Source organism: Mobula birostris, chromosome 22 (genome assembly GCF_030028105.1).
Source record: "Mobula birostris isolate sMobBir1 chromosome 22, sMobBir1.hap1, whole genome shotgun sequence".
Classification (NCBI taxonomy): domain Eukaryota; kingdom Metazoa; phylum Chordata; class Chondrichthyes; order Myliobatiformes; family Myliobatidae; genus Mobula; species Mobula birostris.
Window position 1 is genome coordinate 45915675 of NC_092391.1, and position 20485 is coordinate 45936159.

Consider the following 20485-nt stretch of genomic DNA (forward strand, 5'->3'; position numbering starts at 1 on the left):
AGCAGCAAGGTCATAGACCATGTACACATTACAGAGGAGGAGGTGTTTGCTGTCTTGAGGCAAATCAGAGTGGGTAAAAACTCAGGACCCTGGGACCCTGTGGAAGGCTGGTTCAGAAATTGCAGGGGCCCTAGCACAGATATTTAAAACATACTTATCCACGGGTGAGGAGCTGGAGGATTAGAGGATAGCAAATGTTGTACCATTGTTGAAGAAAGGCTCTAAAAATAAACCAGGAAATTATAGGCTGGTGAGCCTGACATCAATAGTGGGAAAGTTATTGGAAGATACACTGGTCCACTCACAGAATGTCCAATCCGCTTAAACCTAACTTTTTTTTTACTGGTCCTTGCCAAGTGCCTAATCATGCACATTCCAATGTCCCCTTGTGACAATGGTGCACAAAATGTGCCGATTGCCCCGCTCGCTTCTTTTAAACTCTCTCTTTCTCTCTGCACAATCCAATGATTCCTCAGGACTGTGGCACAGAAAATGATGGTAGTGTGGTCTCAGTAAACTCCAAGCTGGTGTCCTTGTTCTCAATGAACAGCCATCTGTGCTCTCACTTTGCAGGACCATATCCTAGTTTACTTCTGACTGGGGTCCTTCTTGCAGGATATACCTGATTAGAGTCTTAGTGCCCAATATTCTCCCATCTGGAGTTCCAGTTCTCAGTGTGTTCCCACATCTGTAGACCTTGTTTTGTTTGCACTCTAAGCAGGGCTCCCAGTTCCCAGTTCGGTTTTGGGCAGTTGGATGCAGCAACCTGCATCCACGAGTACTGTACCAGAATATTGCGTTTGAGCCATCTTGTTTACATTAACTTACTTGCTTTCAGGCATTGTATCAGTATCAGTCATGATGGTGAACTGAATTTATACCAGAGACCGCACACTAGTTTTCCATAGTCATGCCTCATGCTATGTACATGGCCCATACTACTTAAAGGAGGCATCCTGCTCAATAGCTGGATCCTCCCAGTTGATATAAGAGGCTTTGTCATCTTGTCTTTACAGGTTATGCTTTGGCAGGAGATCTACATGGTTTGTGTACAACTTACCCTATTCTGAAGGATGTGGTACGGAATACAGCTGGCATTCTAGACCTCCTAAATGTGCATAAAGAGGTTTGTTAATAGTCTTCAGCTTAAACCTTTTTTTTAAACGAGAATTAGCATTGGTCTTCTCCGTCCTTTCAGTTCACGTGGTCCATGACTACGAATCTTGCCGTCTGCTCCTTGCCACAGAATGTCATTCAAAAGCCATTGCCTACCACAGCAAGAGTGCTGAGGCGTGAAGTCACATTGCTGACTTCCACAACTCACTGAATACATACACAGTGTGCAGATATTTCATCAATGTACAGTTAACTTATCGCGGCCCAGTCCTTGATCTTGACTTCGGTCTTTCCTTTAAGAATCAAGTGGATGCTGGTGTGCAACAGTAGAACCCTTGAACTTGCCACTAATGTGTACAGTTGTCAGCAGTTACCTTAGTCACTTGCTAGCTGAGAACATTCAATTGAGGGGCTGTATGGCACTGGGTTTAAATTATCAAGTCATAGGGGTGATCCAAGTTCTGCCCAAGAAATGACTGAGAAAACCCCTAAGAAAGCTGATAAATTTATCAATTCTTCAAAAAGCATAAATTGGAGGAGTGCACCTCTTAGTCCTACAAATCTGATTCATCAGTCAACAAGAAAAGGGCATATCCTGTGCCCAGCTGCTCTTCCCAACTGTTTCCCATAACCCACATACACCACAGTTTGGCCTGAGTTAGGGCTAAATATATTCAGTGATTCAATATTTACAACTGTCAGGCAGAGAATGCTATAGATCGATTGCATGGTAAGAGAAGAAATTTCTTTCTTAAATTTATTCTGGAACAATGTTTCCTGGTTTGAGATTCTCCCAAGATTGTGAGCTCCTAACTGTCTGGTTCATGAACTGCTACAAAGATAGCACTTTGGTTCGGACAGAAATACTTCTTGACAACTGTTATTGCAACTGGGCCGCCCTCTTTAAAATCTGGCCCTTTATTGGAAAGGAAATTAGAAGGGGTGACCTGGCCATATCCTGTTTACTTTTTCCTGATAAGATGGCTGTGTCCAGTTGGATCCCTTTACTCTGGTTGAAATCAGCAAAGTTACAAATGCATCTTTGGAATTAGGAACATTAGGACCTCTATGAACAAACCTAATAGTGCAAATGCAGATGCGGGGAATCTGAAATTTTAAAACTGCTGAAACAACTTGGCCTTTCATACCAAAGAAGGCAAGGTACACTCTTCAGCAAATGCTGCCTTCCCTGAATGTTTCCAGCATTTTCTGTTTTTATGGGCCTTATAGTGCATGTTAGGAGACTGATGCAATTGTGACCCAAGAATTCAGAAAATGTAGTGTTGTTATGGCCTGTTCCAAGCAATATCTTGCAAGCAGCATAAAGGCAACTCAAGGAAGACAAGATTATATCTTCTTTTGGAAAGGGAACCAGGAAAAAGAGTATCAACTTCAAGGACTGGTTTGCCACCTAGAGTAAGTTCAAGCCCACCTTACTGAAATCATTAAAGGCCTGAAGACTCTTCACTTCAACTTGATAGGAGCTGTCATCCATTTGCCAATGTAGACTCCAGCTCTTCAAATAGATGATAAGATCAAGAAGAAATTTCATTCACTGTTGGTTAATTCTTTTCTGGTATTTCAAAGAGGATGGGAAATGTATTCTGCTTGGCAACTTTAGTGTCAGAGCTGGAAAGAATATCAGTTTCTCAAATAAAATCGTTGGCAAGTAAGGAGAAACATTAACTTAATTGGCAAAATTCTCCCATTCAAATATACAGAATGTGAACCAATCAGCACCTACACCCTAATTTCCTTCTGACATGTGCTGTGTATATTAGCTATTCATTGACTCTTGGGCAGCTTCTCAGGATCCTTTGTACTTTTCTGACTATGAGTGCCACAAACTGCAATCACAGACATCTTACAGTGTTCAGGTTCTTTCCATTTGGTGATCAAGATAAAATTGATGCCAATGGCCAGATCATGGGGACTCCATAATATTACTTTATGCACTCACACTCTGTCATGACAATATTATCATCCTCTCTTCTGGGAGACAAAGTATTCACAAAAAAACAGTCTCACTGGTTGATTGAAATGTTTTGTGTTCAGCTGCAGCAAGTTCCAGTTCACAGAAAGGATTGCAAGGGCGCGGAGAACATGCTTGTGTCGGTCAAGAACAGATTGGACTCTGGCTGCAAACAGCAAGAGAAGGGCCTCAGTCTACTTGTGCATTACGTTTTGGGAAAACCACTAGATAAAACACAGCAGTTATCCAACTGGGAGAAACGGCCTCTCTCGTGCCAGCAGATTATTTATGCAGGTGAGTAGCTTGTGCTAGCTTCAGCGGCCCAGTGTTATATGACAGAACGCACTGAGAGGTCTGAGTGCCCGAAAGTCCCTCCTTCTCTTCATTGACTGAACTGCTTTAATCTGATGTAAGAAGCATAACTGAACTGCAATTTTTAATGGTTCAAAGCAGATGTAGTTCTAGAATCAGAGCCATACAGAGTGGAAGTGGTTTCTTAAGCCCACTGTCCACGTAAGCCATCACATACAAAATACTGGAAGAACTTAGTAAGTCAGGCAGTGCCTATGGAGGGGAATAAACAGTCGATGCTTTGGACCGAGACTCTTCGTCGGGTCCTGATGCTCAAAATTTCCAACATCTGCAGAAATGCTTGTGTCCATGTAAATCATCAACAATTTACACAAACAGTATCTCATTTTCCACAATTCTCATCATCCCATCCCCCCCCCCCACATTGTATCACTCACCTACACAATAGACCCAATTTACAGTGGCTGATTAACCTACCAACCTGCATGTCTTCAGGATGTAGAAGGAAACCCACATATTCACAGGGAGGTGGTTCAAACACCATGCAGGATTAGGATGGGATTACTGAAGCTGTGAGGTTGCAGCTCTGCTGGCTCGGCCCCCCTCCCACCACCACCAACACTGGGCTGCAAGTTTCATTTTCTGGGCTTTCGTTTATCTGGTTGCATTTTGAATGTGAAAACTATTGAGTAGTTGAGTGGAGTACTGTGTCTGAAGTTCTGATAAACAGCCCCTGTGGTGTCAGTTTTGGTACAGTTATCACTATGTTGTGTCAGAGCCTAATTTCATGAATTCGAGTCCCACATGCTAGACTCCAGCCCAGCTCTATCCTCACATTGCACTTCTACAGTGACTGATTACTGAACTATCAGAGATGCAAGCTTTTCAGGTAAGATATTAAACATTTTACGATTGCCCACCCCACCACAGTTTGGTTGGACGAACAGGTAACAACTTGTGACACCTCCTCCCCTTTCTCGAACTCCCTGCCTCGATCTCTGGAGACAGTTTGTCTACTGATATCTTCTATAAACCCACTGATTCTCACAGCGACCTGGACTATACTTCTTCCCACCCTGTCACTTGTACAAATGGCATCCCCTTCTCTTAGTTCCTCCTTATCCGCTGCATCTGCTCTCAGGATGAGGCTTTTATTCCAGATGTCCCCTTTCTTCAAAGAAATAGGCTTTCTTTCCTCCCATCAATGCTGCCTTGCCTGCATCTCTTCCATTTCGTGCACATCTGCCCTCACCCCATCCTCCCACCACTCCACTAGGGATAGGGTTCCTCTTGTCATCACCTGTCACCCCACCAGCCTCCACACCCAGCACATAAATCTCTGCAACTTCCATCATCTCTAAGGGATCCCACCACCAAACACATCTTTTCCTCCCCCCCTCCAATTACTGCAGGGATCAGTCCTTACACGACTCCCTTCTCCATTCATCCCTCCCCACTGATCTCCCTCCTGGTATTTATCCTTACAAGTGAAACAAGTGCCACATCTGTCCTTACGCCTCCTCCATTCAGGCCCCAAACAGTCCTTTCAGGTGAGGCGACACTTCACCTGTGAGTCTGTTCTGATCATCTACTGTATCCGGTGCTCCTGGTGTGGCCTCCTGTATATCTGAGATCCGACAAAGATTGGGAGACTGCTTCGCCAAGCCCCTTCACTCCATCCTCCACAAAAAGCGGGATCTCCCAGTGGCCACCCATTTCAATTCTATTTCTCATTTCCATTCCGACATGTCACTCGATGGCCTCCTCTACTGCCACGATGAGGTTGGAGGAACAACACCTTATTTCCATCTGGGTAGCCTCCGACCTGATGGCATGAACATTGACTTCTTAAACATCTGGTAATTGTAACCCCCCCCCCCCCCCACTTCACCATTCCCCCATTCCAGTTTCCCTCCCTCACCTTATCTCCTTACCTGCCCATTACCTCCCTCTGGTGCTCCTACCCCCTCCCTTTTGTCCATGATCTTTTTTCCCCTCTCCTATCACATTCCCCTTTATCCAGCCTTTTATCTCTTTCGCCAATCAACTTCCCAGCTCTTTACTTCACATCCCCCCCTCCAGGTTCACCTATCACCTACCACCTTGGACATCTTTCTCCCCTCCCCACACCTTTTTACTCTGACTTCTCATCTTTTGACCTGGTCCTGCTGAAGGATCTCGGCCCGAAAAGCTGACTGTTTACTCTTTTCCATTGATGCTGCCTGGCCTGTTGGGTTCCTCCAGCATTTTGTGTGTGTTGTTTGGATTTTCTCATGTTTGGGTGCTAACCACTCTATAGAGGTTATTTTTAGTATTTTAGGATCAGGATCAAATGCAGACTTTGTTTGGACACCATGTTTCAGTTCCCTGTTCTTTTGCAGTTATGTGTTTCCTTAGGTAATACATATTGGCTGATTTCAGTCGACAGTAGCTCATGTGTCAGTAGCGTGCAGGCATTGACCTGTTGAATGCATTAGTGCTTTGCTGAGCTATTCTGATCAGAAGATTTCTGAATGAACAATGAACCCATATAGACTACCTCATATTTTTCTTTTTTGCTCTCTTTTTGTGCGACTAATTTAACTTGCATATTTTTAATTGTAATTTTTAGTTTTTTAAATTATGTATTGCAATGTATTACCACTGCAAAACAACACATTTCACAACAAATGCTTGTGCTATTAAACCTGATTCTGATTCTGAGTGTACAGGTTTCATTGCTCACCAAGTTGAGCTATCATGGTGTTCCTCTTTCTCACCATCATGTGTGAGTCAAGGCTTTGCTACAATTGCAGCTGCAGAGATCAGAAACTAAAAGAGGAAATGCTGAATGGTCAGGCAACATCTGCAGAGAGAGGAAAACAGATTAATGACCTTGCATCAGAAGCAGGCATTTCTCTCACAAACTGGAAAAGCTGATTATCTGATTTTTTTTTTGTATTTAGTCCCAAAGGCCATAGCTTCTCATCTGTGGTGACTGGGATTGGGCTACGGTTGTCCATGCTGAAAACTGATGCAAAGGGAGTATATACAAGTAGCTTACTTACTAAAGATGTTGGTTTAACTGAGTCCATTTGGTGTTGGTGCCAGTAGACTGTGTCCTTATTGGAGTCAATATTCATAGAAATCTACACCAATGAAACACTAATATTTTTGAAGCTCAGCCTAGTGAGGTGCAACATCTTCTGGAGCTGCAGAAGGAAGATGTAATTGAAAGGGAGTGTAAATAAAGAGGTGATTTTTGTGTCTGCAGCGACCGATGCATACTGCCTGCTGGATCTTTATGATGCCTTGTATCAGGATGTGGAGCATTTGAACTGCTTGAATTTGAAAGTGGAGAAGAATAGAAAGGAAAATAAACCAATGAAAGGCAAGAACTGTGCCGCCACTCTCGTCCAGGTAGGAGCACAGTTTTTCATAAATCATTACCTAAAACACAATTTGCAAGAAATACTCAGCAAGTCAGTGGGGAGACAAACAGTGAACACTTCAGGTTGATGCAGCTGCCTTCAGCAAGTATAAAGGTACAACAGTAATTTTGTATATTTTTGTTTTTTCCCTTGACACTGCTGTTTCTTTTTGCTAAATGCATTGTATTTCAAGGGATGGGGAGACGGTGGAGAAGGCACTGATGGACAGGAGTGGGGAGTGGGGAGTCTCAATAAATAAATGAACAAGTATAATGTTTTTATGTTTCTTTAATTGGGTATTCTTTATATAGTTTGGGACTTGCATGAAGATCTGATCATGTTTATGCAGAAACAGAAAATTACACAGGGTTCACAAACTTTCTAGCACCACTGTATATTTGTCCACAAGGAGCATCTTAACATTAGTCTACTCCTGATCATCAGCAGAATGATGAAAAGGATAATCAACGGTGCTATCAAGCAGCACTTGTTTAGCAGTGATCTGTTCACAGAACTCAGTTTGGGTTCCATCATTGTCTTTTAGCATAACAGACTTGGTCCATATATGGACAAGAGACCTGAATTCCAGAGGCGATGTGAGTGTAACTGCCTCTGACATCAGGACATCATCTGACTGAGTCCTGATTGAATTGGAATCAATAGGAATTGGTGGGGGGGGGGGTGGGACCCTGACTGGTCAAATCATATCTGGCATAAAGAAAATAGTTGTTGGAGAGCAGTCATCTCAGCCATAAGACATCACTGCAGAAGTTCCTCTTAATTGTGTCCCAGGCCCAACCATCTCCAGCTGCTCCCTCAACAATCTTTAGCTCTAACGTCAGAAGTGGGGATGTTCACTGATGATTACACCATTCATGATTCCTCTACATCTAAATGCAGGAAGATCTGAACTGTAACATGATAGTATTTCCATTACTGAATTTCCCACTATCAATATCCTGGGACTTATCAATTTCCCAGGGGCTTATCACTGATCAAAAACTGAACTGGAGTGGCCATATGCATGATGTAGCTAAAGGAGGTCGAGGAAACCTGCAGTGAGTAACTTACCTCCCAGCTCCCCAAAGTGTGTCCACCACCTGTAAGGCTCAAAGTGGAATACTTGCCTGGATGAGTGCAGCTTCAATAACCCTCAGAAAACTCAACACCTTTTAGGATATAGCAGTCCACACAGGAGGTGCGATGGTAGCATCGTGGTCAGCATAATGCTGTTACAGCTCGGGGAAGGGGATTTCTAGAGTTTGCAGCTCAACTCCGGCACCGTTCTGTTCATCCTCCCCATGGAATACAGGTTTTTTTTCCAGGTGCTCTGGTTTCCTTCCACAGTCCAGAAATGTACTGGGTTGGTTAATTGATCAGTTGTCCTGTGATAGGTTGGGATTAATCAGGGCTGTGGGGTTGCTGGGGTGGCATGGCTGGAAAGGCAGGTGGGCCTACTCAGCACAGTATCGTTAAATAAATAAATAAACCTTGTACCGCTCACTTCACTATTGACTCTCTGTAGTGACGTTTTACACCACCTGCAGAATGTACTGCAACAACTCACCAAGAGTTCTTCAACACTGTGACAGCATCTACTTCCACCATCCTTCCAGGTTCCAAACATCACCTTGGTCAAAAAAGTGCCCTCTAAATCTCCTACCTGATAGCTTTATGTCCAATTACAGGTATCTCTACCAAGGGAAGGAGTTTATCATTAAAGAAATTTTAAATCTGTTTCACTTCCAACTGAAGCAGCCTGACTTCTGAGTATTTCCAGCATTTTCTGTTTTTTATTTTGGACCGACAGCATCTGAGGCTCTTTTGATTCTTTACCCAAGCTACGCTTTTCATAAGTGTGACTGCGTCATTCAGGTCCTCACTGAGCCTTCATTGCTGTAATAAACATCTGTGGGCGTGATGTTTAGCTTTGGCACACAATGGAATGGTGATTGCTGTATGTTCAGTTTGAAGGTTGGAGAGACTGGTCCCACAAAAGTCATCAATTACCCACTATTGATATGTATCAGTGATTATGCAAACTTTTCTTCACTCCAGACTCTGATTACTAATTCTGATGCTGTTATCTATGTAGGATATTCGATTGGCCCAGGATGAGACACCACTGTCCTCCCCAGTGTCACCTGCCGATTTCAGAGTCATCTGTGACAACATGTTGCAGGGCCTTGGCAGATACCTTCGCTGTGTGGGAGTTGATGTGAAGATTCTAGGAAATGAAGATGATCACAGGAAGGCTGCTGAGGTGATGCAGGGATAACAGCAGCTGGATTGAAAGGGAAAGAGGGAGAGTGCAAGTGCAATGGAAGAGAAAATGCAAGGGAAAGAGCAATATGGAGGGGATGAAATGCAGAAAACCCCTGAGGTGGAATGGGGGGAGTGCTGGGGAGTAAAAGAGGGAGAGAAATGGAATGACAAGAGGAGCTGAGTAGAGCACACATGGGGTAAAAGAGAAGAGGAGAACATGTAAGGGGAGAAGAAGAAAGTAGATGATGGAGAGAGAAAAGAACGTTGGAGTTTGTGGAACATGTGTAGGGAAGGTTTGGTTTATAAGAGATTGGTCAAGTGTGAGAGAGGGTGCAGCAGTGGACAGAATACAAGTGAAAGGCGATATTGTGAGAGTTTATAAGGGACAACGTGTGTAGAAGAGAATGAGAGATAAAGCTTGCAAGAGGGTAGAGGAGAGTAAACAGAGAGAAGGGGTAGGAATGAGTTGACATGAAGGGGTGAGGGAAAGAGCATACAAGAGGGATATATATAGTGCAAGGGAAATGGGGAGTGAGTGTAAGGGTGGGGAGCATTTGGAATTATCAGCTGTAGATGGAGAGATCCAACAGGGAAAAGACTATGTGAGTGGGAGAGAGGATATAAGAAGTAGAGATGGAAAGATATTAGGGAGGGGAGTTGAGGTAAGAATTGAAGAATTTGCAGGCTACAGTGGGAAGACTGTGCCAATGGGAAAAGGAGGGAATGGAAAGCGTGCAGGTGGAAAGAGAAGGAAAGCCTATGAGCACCTGAGGGGAGGCAGGCGGGTGAGAGAATGTATGACAAGTTGGGAAAACCACGAAATGTGAAAAATTCAAGGGTGCTCCTGTGCTCCTCGAGGGAGGCTCAGTGCATGTAAGATGGGTGGTTTATGAAATAAGATAAGCATACAAGAATGCTAGATAATGACCATTTCCAACAAGAGAAAGTCTCACCACCTATCTTGATGTTCTGTTGATTGCCGTTATCAAAACTCCACTATTTGTATCACCACTGATCAGAAAGTCAACTGAATCAGCAATATAAATACCGTGACTACAAGAACAGATCAGAGGCCAGTATCCTGTAATATGTGACTCACCTTCTGATACCCCAAAGCCTTTCCATCTTTTTTAAAACAGAAATGGGCAGTCCAGTGGTGTAGCTAGTAGAGTCACTGCTTAAAACTCCACATTCTGGGCTCAGTCCTGACCTCTGGTACATTATTTATGGAGTTCTCATATTCCTGCTGTTACCATGTGTGTTTTCCCTGAGTGCTCTAATTTTCTCCCATACCCCAATGTCATGTGGGTTGGTAGATCAATTGGCCACTGTCAAATGCCCCTAGTGGATGATAGTTGGAAATGTGGGGAGAATGGGATACAGGGAGAATGAATGGGGAATGGAATTGCTGAGTTAGTTTCCATGGTCTTGATTGCCCAAAATGGCCTTTGTCTTGTAAAGATAAGTGGAAATATGAAATATGGAAATGTGTGAATGCTCTCCATTGGCCTGGATGAGTGCAGCTCCACTATTTCTCAAGAAACCCAACGCTGTCCAAGACGGACACCTCATCAGCCAGATAGTCTCCTCTCACTTGTTTTTCTACGTTCAGAATCCCTCCTGAATCCCCTATCCCTTATGTTAAGTCTGTTCCCCCTTGTAGATACCTTGATAAGGGGATAGGTCTTTCACCATGTATTCATAACCCAGCTCCGTGACCCTCTCTCTCTCACTTAATACCATACTTTTCTGTTTTTCCTACCAAAGTGGATAACTTCACACTGATCCATGTTAGACTGCATATGCCATGCATTTGGTCATTCACACTACGTCTGTTACTAAACTTAGGTATATTACATTTGGTTCTTTCATTCCATTCATTGATACTTATTGTGAATACCTGGAGCCCAAGCACTGATTGCTGCAATACCCCATTAGTCATCAATTGCCATCCAGAAAATCACCTACGTATTTTTTCCCAACACTCTATTTTCTGTCTGTCAACTAATTTACAAAAATTTTTTTCTTTGGAAAATTCATTTTTTACAATCCAAAGACAATTCTACTCCACGAACATCGAGTACTGCAGGGCAGCTCCATCTGTGAGCTGCTCATTGATCATAGTAGCAGGACTGGTGTCGACAGTGGAGTCGCCGAGGTGTCAAAGGAACCACTTGGGATATCAGAGGAACTGCTTGGGATATCGGAGGAGCCCGTTGAGGTATCAGAGGAGCCTGATGGGATGACAGAGGAGCCGGATTGGGTTCGAAGGAGTTCACCTGGCTGTAGATTGTGTTGCTGCCCGCTGCTTGGAAGCATCAGGTGGTGCAGTACAACCGTAGGAGATTGTCTTGGACATTTCACTTGTGATCGCAAGACTCTGTTGGACAATGATAATGTAAGTTACCCTTGACTGGTGGAGGGACACATGACATGGGAGCTGTGTAGCTTCAGTTGTAGCAAGGACTAGGCCTCAAGCCTTGGGCTTGCCTGCTGCTGCAGACCAGGTGAGTGACGTGGAAGCGTTTACAGCGTGGCGTCCAATCAAAACTGGGGCCTAGCCTTTCCCATTGGTCCTGCCCTCCTGTGTTCAAGCTGTGGAATGACAGGCTGGATTGCATATGTCTGCATACTGCCAGGAGACTACTGTCAATTGCTGGACGTTGTCACTCAGGGTCTTGGACTATATATATGTTTTTTTTGAGTGAATATGCTTCTTTGCTTGCTGTTTTGATTAAATGTTACTTGCTATTTTTGAATGTTTGCTTGCTATTTTAAATGTTTTCACCTTGGCCCAAAGGAATTCTGTAATGGCCTCTCTGTAATGTTTCACTGCAAAGGTAATAGATTCTCTGTAGCAGCAATGTTTGGGTTATGACTAGAGATAACAGGGCTTTAGAATGTGTGCTATCCAGTGAGATGCATGTTGTTCTTTCTTGTGCGTCTGAGAGAAGGGATTTTGTGGTCTTTTGTCGGTGAGAGATGAAGTGCAAAGACGGGAGTGCAGACCACCAGACGAAGTGGACTGGGAGCGAGGGTCCGAAAGTCGGCGATGCTCGGAGGAGATCAATGGGGAACAAATGGACGAATCCATGAGCTCCAACGAGCATGTTAGACTGTTTCATTAAAATGGGCCTTTTTTCTTTTTATTTTCTTTACTAACCCTATAGTCAGATTAAGATTTAGTGTTCTGTCTGATATTTTGCGGTTCGGATTTGTAACCGGGCAACACATCACGCAGCATCCACACAAACGAGATTTCTCATTTTGGCTGGGCCAGAGGCTGTCTTCCCCTAGACAAACACGTGCTGGCCGAACTTCAGGGTTATACTTATATGGAACTATATCAAAGGCCTTCTGAAAATCCAAATATGCCAAATCCACTGGTTCTCCCTCATCTGGTCCACCAGTCACATTCCCAAAATAAGCTCCCTTCACTAAATCTATATTGATTTTGTCTAATCCAACTGTATAGGTGCAGTATAGGTAAGTGGTGAAGTTAAAAATGCAAAGGGAATTAAAAATGAGATTGAACAGATTGTTGATGGTCAGTGTGGACTCAGTAGGTAGAAGGGCCTGTTTCAGTTCTGTATTTCTCAATCACTAAGACATTGCACTCTATAGACAATCTGAGAGCAAGAGTAGAGAATATACCATATGGAGAGCCTTAGAAAGGGGAGACACAGATAATGTATTGTATTGAGAACTTCAGGAGTGTAGGGAAGAGATAGGTATTGCACCAGGTAACATTTCTTGGGGATGAGAAAAGCAGAGTATGTGCCAGATAAAAGGATAGACATTTGAGATAATAGACTCAAAATAAAGGGTTGCACATGTAGTTGAGGAATTTCTTCCCTCTGAACTTTAGCAATTCTCTACCACTGTGATTTGCAGATGCTGACATAGATTTTTGGAATATGGGGATCGAGTAGGGAGGTGGAGTTCAGACAAACTATCTGATGAGCTGTGATCTTATTTGTTGGCTTGAGCGGCTATTCAACCAATTCCTCCTCGTTCTTATGGACCATTTGAGACTGCAGAGAGGAATTGATAGATGATGCACTATTTAGAAGCCAATGTACAGAAGGAAAGGCTAAAGCGCGTGAGGAGCGGAATGAATGCACAACATTGAAACATGTTTGCTTTTATTCAATTCTGATGCGTGATAGGAGTTATTACTTACGTATAATCCAATCAGTTGACATTCTATAATGATACTGTGACATATGAATTGTGAGTACAAGATTTCGTTTCACTTTAATCAATACCTTGCCACATCCTGAAATATTAATGAGTGATTCTTTATTTTAGATTGCTCGTGAAGAAAACAGAGTTATCCTGACCTGTGGTTTACCTTATCAAACGGTGAGTATCTATTTTATTACCTAGCTACAGTCAGAGTGTTGAGCAGATCTGTTCATTGTGCTCAAAGTTCTCTGTGTGACCAGCAGGTAACATGTCGATCTAGAGTGCCAACATCTTATAGGTGGGTTTGGGAAATAGCACTTTGAATGAGGACGGGATGGGACTTTGTTCTTCAATAACAAGTCAGGCCTTCCCCAAATGCTGAAGAAAGAGATATTTTTTAGGGAAATCATGACAGAGCAACCACTGGGAATCAACGAACGTCTCATGACTCTGTGAATCCAACTTGTCAAGAACCAACATGCCACCATCATCAGTGCCTATGCTCCAACTCTGGATACTGAAGATGAAGTGAAGATGATGAACTTCTACGCCCAACTTGGCAATGTCCTTTCCTCTGTCCCCGACAACAAGATCATTCTCTTGGGAGACTTCAATGCCAGAGTCGGGAAAGATCATAGGCTCTGGACTGCAATAATAAGCAAGGAAGTAGTTGGCAAGGTTAACGCCAATGGAACACTCCTCCTCACCAAATGTGCTGAACACAATCTGGTGATTACAAACACCCTATTTCGCCAGAAAAGCAGGCACAAAGTCTCCTGGCAGCACCCACGCTCCAAACACTGGCACCTCATCGACTACATCATTGTAAGATCTCGGGACCAACAAGATGTACTGATAACAAGAGCTGTTACTGGTGCTGATGAGTGCTGGATAGACCATCGACTCATCTCGTCCACCATGAGAATGAAGGTTCGGCCCAAAAGGAAACACCAAGATCAGAACTCTATTAAGAAATTTAATGTTGACATCCTTCAAGACATCAGCCACGTACAGAAATTCCAACAAAATCTTCAAGAACAACTGCCTGAACAAATCCCACCATCTGTAGAAGAACACTGGAATCAATTGAAGAATGCTATCATCACCTCCTGCAAAGAAACAATTGGGTTCAAGATGAAAAAACATCAGGATTGGTTCGATGATAACGACAAACTACTCCAACAACTCATCGACAAAAAGAGAAAAGCGTTCATTACCTTACAAAATAGACAATAGATGCAGGAGTAGGTCATTCGGCCCTTCGAGCCAGCACCGCCATTCACTGTGATCATGGCTGATCATCCACAATCAGTATCCAGTACCTGCCTTATCCTCATAACCTTTGATTCCGCCATCTTTAAGAGCTCTATCCATCTCTTTCTTGAAAGCATCCAGAGACTTGGCCTCCACTGCCTTCTGGGGCAGAGCATTCCACATATCCACCACTCTCTGGGTGAAAAAGTTTTTCCTCAACACTCTAAATGGCCTACCCCTTATTCTTAAACTGTGGCCTCTGGTTCTGGACTCACCCATCAGCGGGAACATGCTTCCTGCCTCCAGTGTGTCCAATCCCTTAATCTTATATGTTTCAATCAGATCCCCTCTCATCCTTCTAAATTCCAGTGTATACAAGCCCAGTACCTCCAATCATTCAACATATGACAGTCCCGTCATCCCAGGAATTAACCTTGTGAACCTATGCTGCACTCCCTCAATAGCAAGAATGTCCTTCCTCAAACTTGGAGACCAAAACTGCATACAGTACTCCATGTGTGGTCTCACCAGGGCCCTGTACAGCTACAGAAGGACCTCTTTGCTCCTATACTCAATTCCCCTTGTTATGAAGGCCAGCATGCCATTAGCTTTCTTCACTGCCTGCTGTACCTGCACGCTTGCTTTCAGTGACTGATGTACAAGAACACCTAGATCTCGTTGTACTTCCCCTTTTCCTAACTTGACTCCATTTAGATAATAATCTGCCTTCCTGCTCTTACCACCAAAGTGGATAACCTCACATTTATCCACCAATGACCAACGATCGGCTACCAAAAGGAAACGCTATCAGGAATGCAAGGCTGCAGTCCAGAAGAGCACCCAAAACCTGAAAAACCAATGGTGAAGGAGGAAAGCTCAGGAAATTCAACAACTAGCAGACGCCAATGACACTTGAGGCTTTTTCAACGCAACTAAAGCAATTTTTGGCCCATCCACTCACGGACAAGCCCGTCTCAAAAGCAAAGATGGTTCAACCATCCTGAAGAGCAATGCTGACATCAATTCTAGATGGAGGGAGCACTTTGAAGATCTTCTAAGTCAAACAGTCTCATTTGATGGGAATGTGATTAACAACATTCCAAAACAGCCTGTTGACGACTCCCTAAGCAAAATGCCAACACTTGAAGACGTCAAGGAAGCCACCAAAACCTTAAAAAACAACAAGGCTGCTGGTCTCGGATGAAATACCAGCCGAGGTGTACAAAATTGGAGGTAACCCGCTTCATTACCAACTGCATCAACTTCTTATCAAGATCTGGATAAATGAAGACGTACCAGTAGACTTTAGAGACTCAGCAGTCGTTACCATCTACAAAAGGAAAGGTGATCGATCCGAATGCGGAAACTATCGTGGAATTTCCCTGTTAGCAACAGCAGGAAAGATCCTCACCCGCATCATGAATAACTGGCTCAAGCCTTTAGCTGAGAAGATCCTTCCAGAGACACAAGCCAGTTTTAGACCATCACGTGGAGCAATCGACATGATCTTCACAATGTGACAACTTCAAGAAAAGTATCGTGAACAACTTCAACCTTTGTACATGGCATTCATCGACCTCACCAAAGCTTTTGACTTGGTATCAAGGGAACTCCTATGGGATGTCCTATCCACCTATGGATGCCCTGAAAAGTACATTTGAATCCTGAGACTCCTCCACGATGGCATGCTTGCCACAGTCATGGTCAGCAACAGTAACTGTGAGCTTTTTCAAGTTAGATCAGGAGTAAAACAGGGATGCATGATTGCCCCAACTTTGTTCACCATCTTCATTGCGACAATCATCCACATTATCAAGGACGACCTACCCCCCAGGAATCGAAATTGTCTACAGAACAGATGGCAGACTTTTCAGTCCTGCCCGTCTCAAGTCCAAAACAAAGACATCCACGAGTTCCCTCATCGAGTTCCAATACGCAGATGACAACAGTGTTGTAGCTCTTTCAGAAAACCACCTACAACAGACTCTGACTGCCGTCAACCGTGCATACATGAAACTTGGACTTGCCATCAATTCCAAGAAGACTTAGATCATCTATCAACCGTCACCAATTGAGACAAATTGGATAGAACCATCAGTTCAACTTGGCGAAACAACCCTGGGAAACGTGGACCACTTTCCATATCTTGGAAGTCACCTCTCCTCTAATGTCAACCTTCATGACGAGATCTAACATCGTCTTAAATGCGCTGGAACAGCTTTTGGATGTCTCTGAACAAGAGTCTTTCATGATCGTGACATCCGAACAGACACCAAAATGTTAGTGTGCAAAGCAGTGGTGATCCCAACGCTCCTGTATGCATCAGAAACCTAGACAACATACCGACGACATCTGAAGGCGCTTGAAAAGTTCCATCAACGCTGTCTTCGAAACATCTTAAATATCAGCTGGGAAGATAGAAGAACCAACGTCAGTGTGCTAAATGAATCAAAAACAACAAGCATTGAAGCCTACGTCATCAAGAACCAACTAAGATGGAGCAGTCATGTTGTTTGGATGAAAGACGAACATCTGCCAAAACAAATCTTCTACTCCCAGCTTAAAGAAGGCAAACGTAAAAGAGGCGGACAGCAGAAGAGACTCAAAGATGTCTTAAAAGCCAACATGAAGAAATGTAACATCAACATCAACAATTGGGAATCCAATGCCAAGGACAGGAAATTCTGGCAAGCCATCATCCGAGAAGGAACAGCAACTTTCAAAGCCAACAGATGTGCAGAATTAGAAGGAAAGAGAAGAAAATGGAAAGAGAGGCAGCAACAACCAAAGCCCGATCTGCCATCTGGAGCTACCTGTCCTGAATGCGGAAGAACTTTCAAAGCCAAGATTGGACTCATAAACCACTTGAGAGCCCATAAGTAGATCAACAGAACGAAGACCATCATCCTCTACCTCGAGGGATAGCAAGTGTAGAAGCTTGGCTCAGTTGTGCTGAGTTTGATTTTTTTCTAATTGTACACATTCATGTAGAATTTTGAACAGATAAGAGAATGATTTTCTCCTCTCTATACCTCGTGAAGAATCTCAGCAACTTTGTCAAGGAGTGATTTGTCAAGCAAGCAGGAAAGTGAGTGAGGCTATGGGACTGAAGCTCCCTTGACCTGGACTGATCATTAATATTCTCATTTCCTCTTCAGTTGCGATCCCAAGTGGGGGAGGGCCGGTGCCTCTCCGTGAATTGCTCAGAGAAAGCCAGGAACCAGGCCATTAATGTGCTGAGACACTTCAATGTGCAAGTTACCCCCAGGGACATCTTCAGCCGTTGTCAGGTAGGAGAGACCTTCTGGGTGAAAAGCTGAGGGCTGATCCGATGGTGAACTGGAATGTTTCTGTGAGCCTATACTCTTCAATGTTTTTTTAACTGCCTCTGACTCTCTTTAATAGAGGCTTGAAATGTGCAAGAGGGAGTGAGGAAAGGGAAAAGCCCTGTTGTGTTGCATTAAGTACAATAGTAGCAAAGATTAATTTTACCATGATCAGAAAACCGCAAGATTGCACGTGTTTGCTGGTTCTGTTGGTGTTAGACATGACTGTCAGATGCTCCCTTTGATTCAAGTAGAGCTGATAATTTTCAAGAAGAGATATATCTGTCCCAACACAGTAGAAGGCAACTTTCATTTGCCTTTTTTTGATGCTCTTATTTCAATGAACAACAAACTGTACTTTAGAAAGGTGCAGAGCAAGATTTTAAAAAAAATAACGATGTAATTAATAATGAACAAGGATTACTGCTGCCATCTCCAATATGATCCCACCAGCAAACACATCTTTCCCTCCCCACCCTCCACTTTCTGGTTTCCTTAGGGATTGCTCCATTCGCAACACCCTTGTCCACTCATCCCTCCCCACTGATCTCCTTCCTGGTTGTTATCCTTGCAATGGAGCAAGTTCCACACCTGCCCCTTCACCTCCTTTCTCACTGCCATTCAGGGCCCCAAACAGTCCTTCTAGATGAGGCGACACTTCTGAGTCTGTTGGGTTCATCTACTGTATCAGTGCTCCTGGTGTAGTTTCCTGTATATCGGTGAGAACTGACATAGATTGGGAGACCACTTCATCAAGCATCTTCACTCCCTCTGCCACAAAAAGCAGGATCTCCTGGTGGCCACCCATTTCAATTCTACTTCCCATTCCCATTCCGACATGTCAGTCCATGGCCTCCTCTACTGCCACGGTGAGGCCACACTCGGGTGGGAGGAGCCACACCTTATAGAAACATAGAAACATAGAAAATAGGTGCAGGAGTAGGCCATTTGGCCCTTCGAGCCTGCACCGCCATTCAGTATGATCATGGCTGATCATCCAACTCAGAACCCTGTACCTGCCTTCTCTCCATACCCCCGATCCCGTTAGCCACAAGGGCCATATCTAACTCTCTCTTAAATATAGGCAATGAACTGGCCTCAAATGTTTCCTTTGTCAGGAAATTCCACAGATTCACCACTCTCTGTGTGAAGAAGTTTTTCCTCATCTTGGTCCTAAAAGGCTTCCCCTTTATCCTTAAACTGTGAGCCCTCGTTCTGGACTTCCCCAACATCGGGAACAATCTTCCTGCATCTAGCCTGTCCAATCCCTTTAGGATTTTATACATTTCAATAAGATTATCCCTCAATCTTCTAAATTCTAGCGAGTATAAGCCTAGTCGGTCCAGTCTTTCATCATATGAAAGTCCTGCCATCCCAAGAATCAATCTGCTGAACCTTCTTTGTACTCCCTCTATGGCAAGAATGTCTTTCCTCAGATTAGGGGACCAAAACTGCACACAATACTCCAGGTGTGGTCTCACCAAGGCCTTGTACAACTGCAGTAGAACCTCCCTGCTCCTGTACTCGAATCCCCTTGCTATGAATGCCAGCATACCATTCGTCTTTTTCACTGCCTGCTGTACCTGCATGCCCACTTTCAATGACTGGTGTACAATGACTCCCAGGTCTAGTTGCACCTCCCCTTTTCCTAATCGGGCACCATTCAGATAATAATCTGTTTTCTTGTTCTTGCCACTAAAGTGGATAACCTCACATTTATCCACATTAAATTGCATCTGCCATGAATTTGCCCACTCACCTAACCTATCTAAGTCACCCTGCATCCTGTTAGCATCCTCCTCACAGCTAAAACTGCTGCCCAGCTTCGTGTCATCCGCAAACTTGGAGATGCTGCATTTAATTCCCTTGTCTAAATCATTAATATATATTGTAAACAACTGGGGTCCGAGCACTGAGCCTTGCGGTACCCCACTAGTCACTGCTAGCCATTCTGAAAAGGTCCCATTTATTTCCACTCTTTGCTTCCTGCCTGCCAACCAATTCTCTATCCACATCAATACCATACCCCCAATACCATGTGCTTTAAGTTTGCACACTAATCTCCTGTGTGGGACCTTGTCAAAAGCCTTTTGAAAATCCAAATATACCACATCCACTGGTTCTCCCCTATCTACTCTACTAGTTAGATCCTCAAAAAATTCTATAAGATTTGTCAGACATGATTTTCCTTTCACAAATCCATGCTGACTTTCCAAATGTGCTGTTATCACATCTTTGATAACTGACTCTAGCATTTTCCCCACCACTGATGTCAGGCTAACCGGTCTATAGTTCCCCTGTTTCTCTCTCACTCCTTTTTTAAAAAGCGAGGTTACATTAGCCACCCTCCAATCCTCAGGAACTAATCCAGAATCTAAAGAGTTTTGAAAAATTATCACTAATTATCACTTATATTCCCTCTGGGTAGCCTCCAACCTGATGGAATGAACATCGATTTCTCAAACTTCTGGTAATTGACCCCCCACTGCCTTCTCCTTCACCATTCTCCATTCCTATTCCCTTCTCTCACCTTATCTATTTACATGCCCATGACCTCCCTCCGGTGTTCCTCCCTCCTCCCTTTCTTCCATGTTCTTCTGAACCTTCCGATTAGATTCCCCCTTCTCCAGCTCTTTATCTCT

At 43.7% G+C, this 20485-nt stretch overlaps 1 protein-coding gene across 9 annotated transcripts in view; it reads left to right on the forward strand.

The window, feature by feature from the left end:
- exd3 (exonuclease 3'-5' domain containing 3) overlaps positions 1-20485 on the forward strand; it is a 177197-nt gene that overhangs the window by 99578 nt on the left and 57134 nt on the right. For all 9 annotated transcript variants that reach the window (XM_072240618.1, XM_072240621.1, XM_072240619.1 and 6 more), the window contains 6 exons: positions 1017-1126; positions 3172-3382; positions 6654-6799; positions 8906-9073; positions 13387-13440; positions 17676-17807. In XM_072240618.1, the coding sequence (XP_072096719.1) occupies positions 1017-1126; positions 3172-3382; positions 6654-6799; positions 8906-9073; positions 13387-13440; positions 17676-17807 (821 nt within the window). The remainder of the gene's footprint in view (positions 1-1016; positions 1127-3171; positions 3383-6653; positions 6800-8905; positions 9074-13386; positions 13441-17675; positions 17808-20485) is intronic.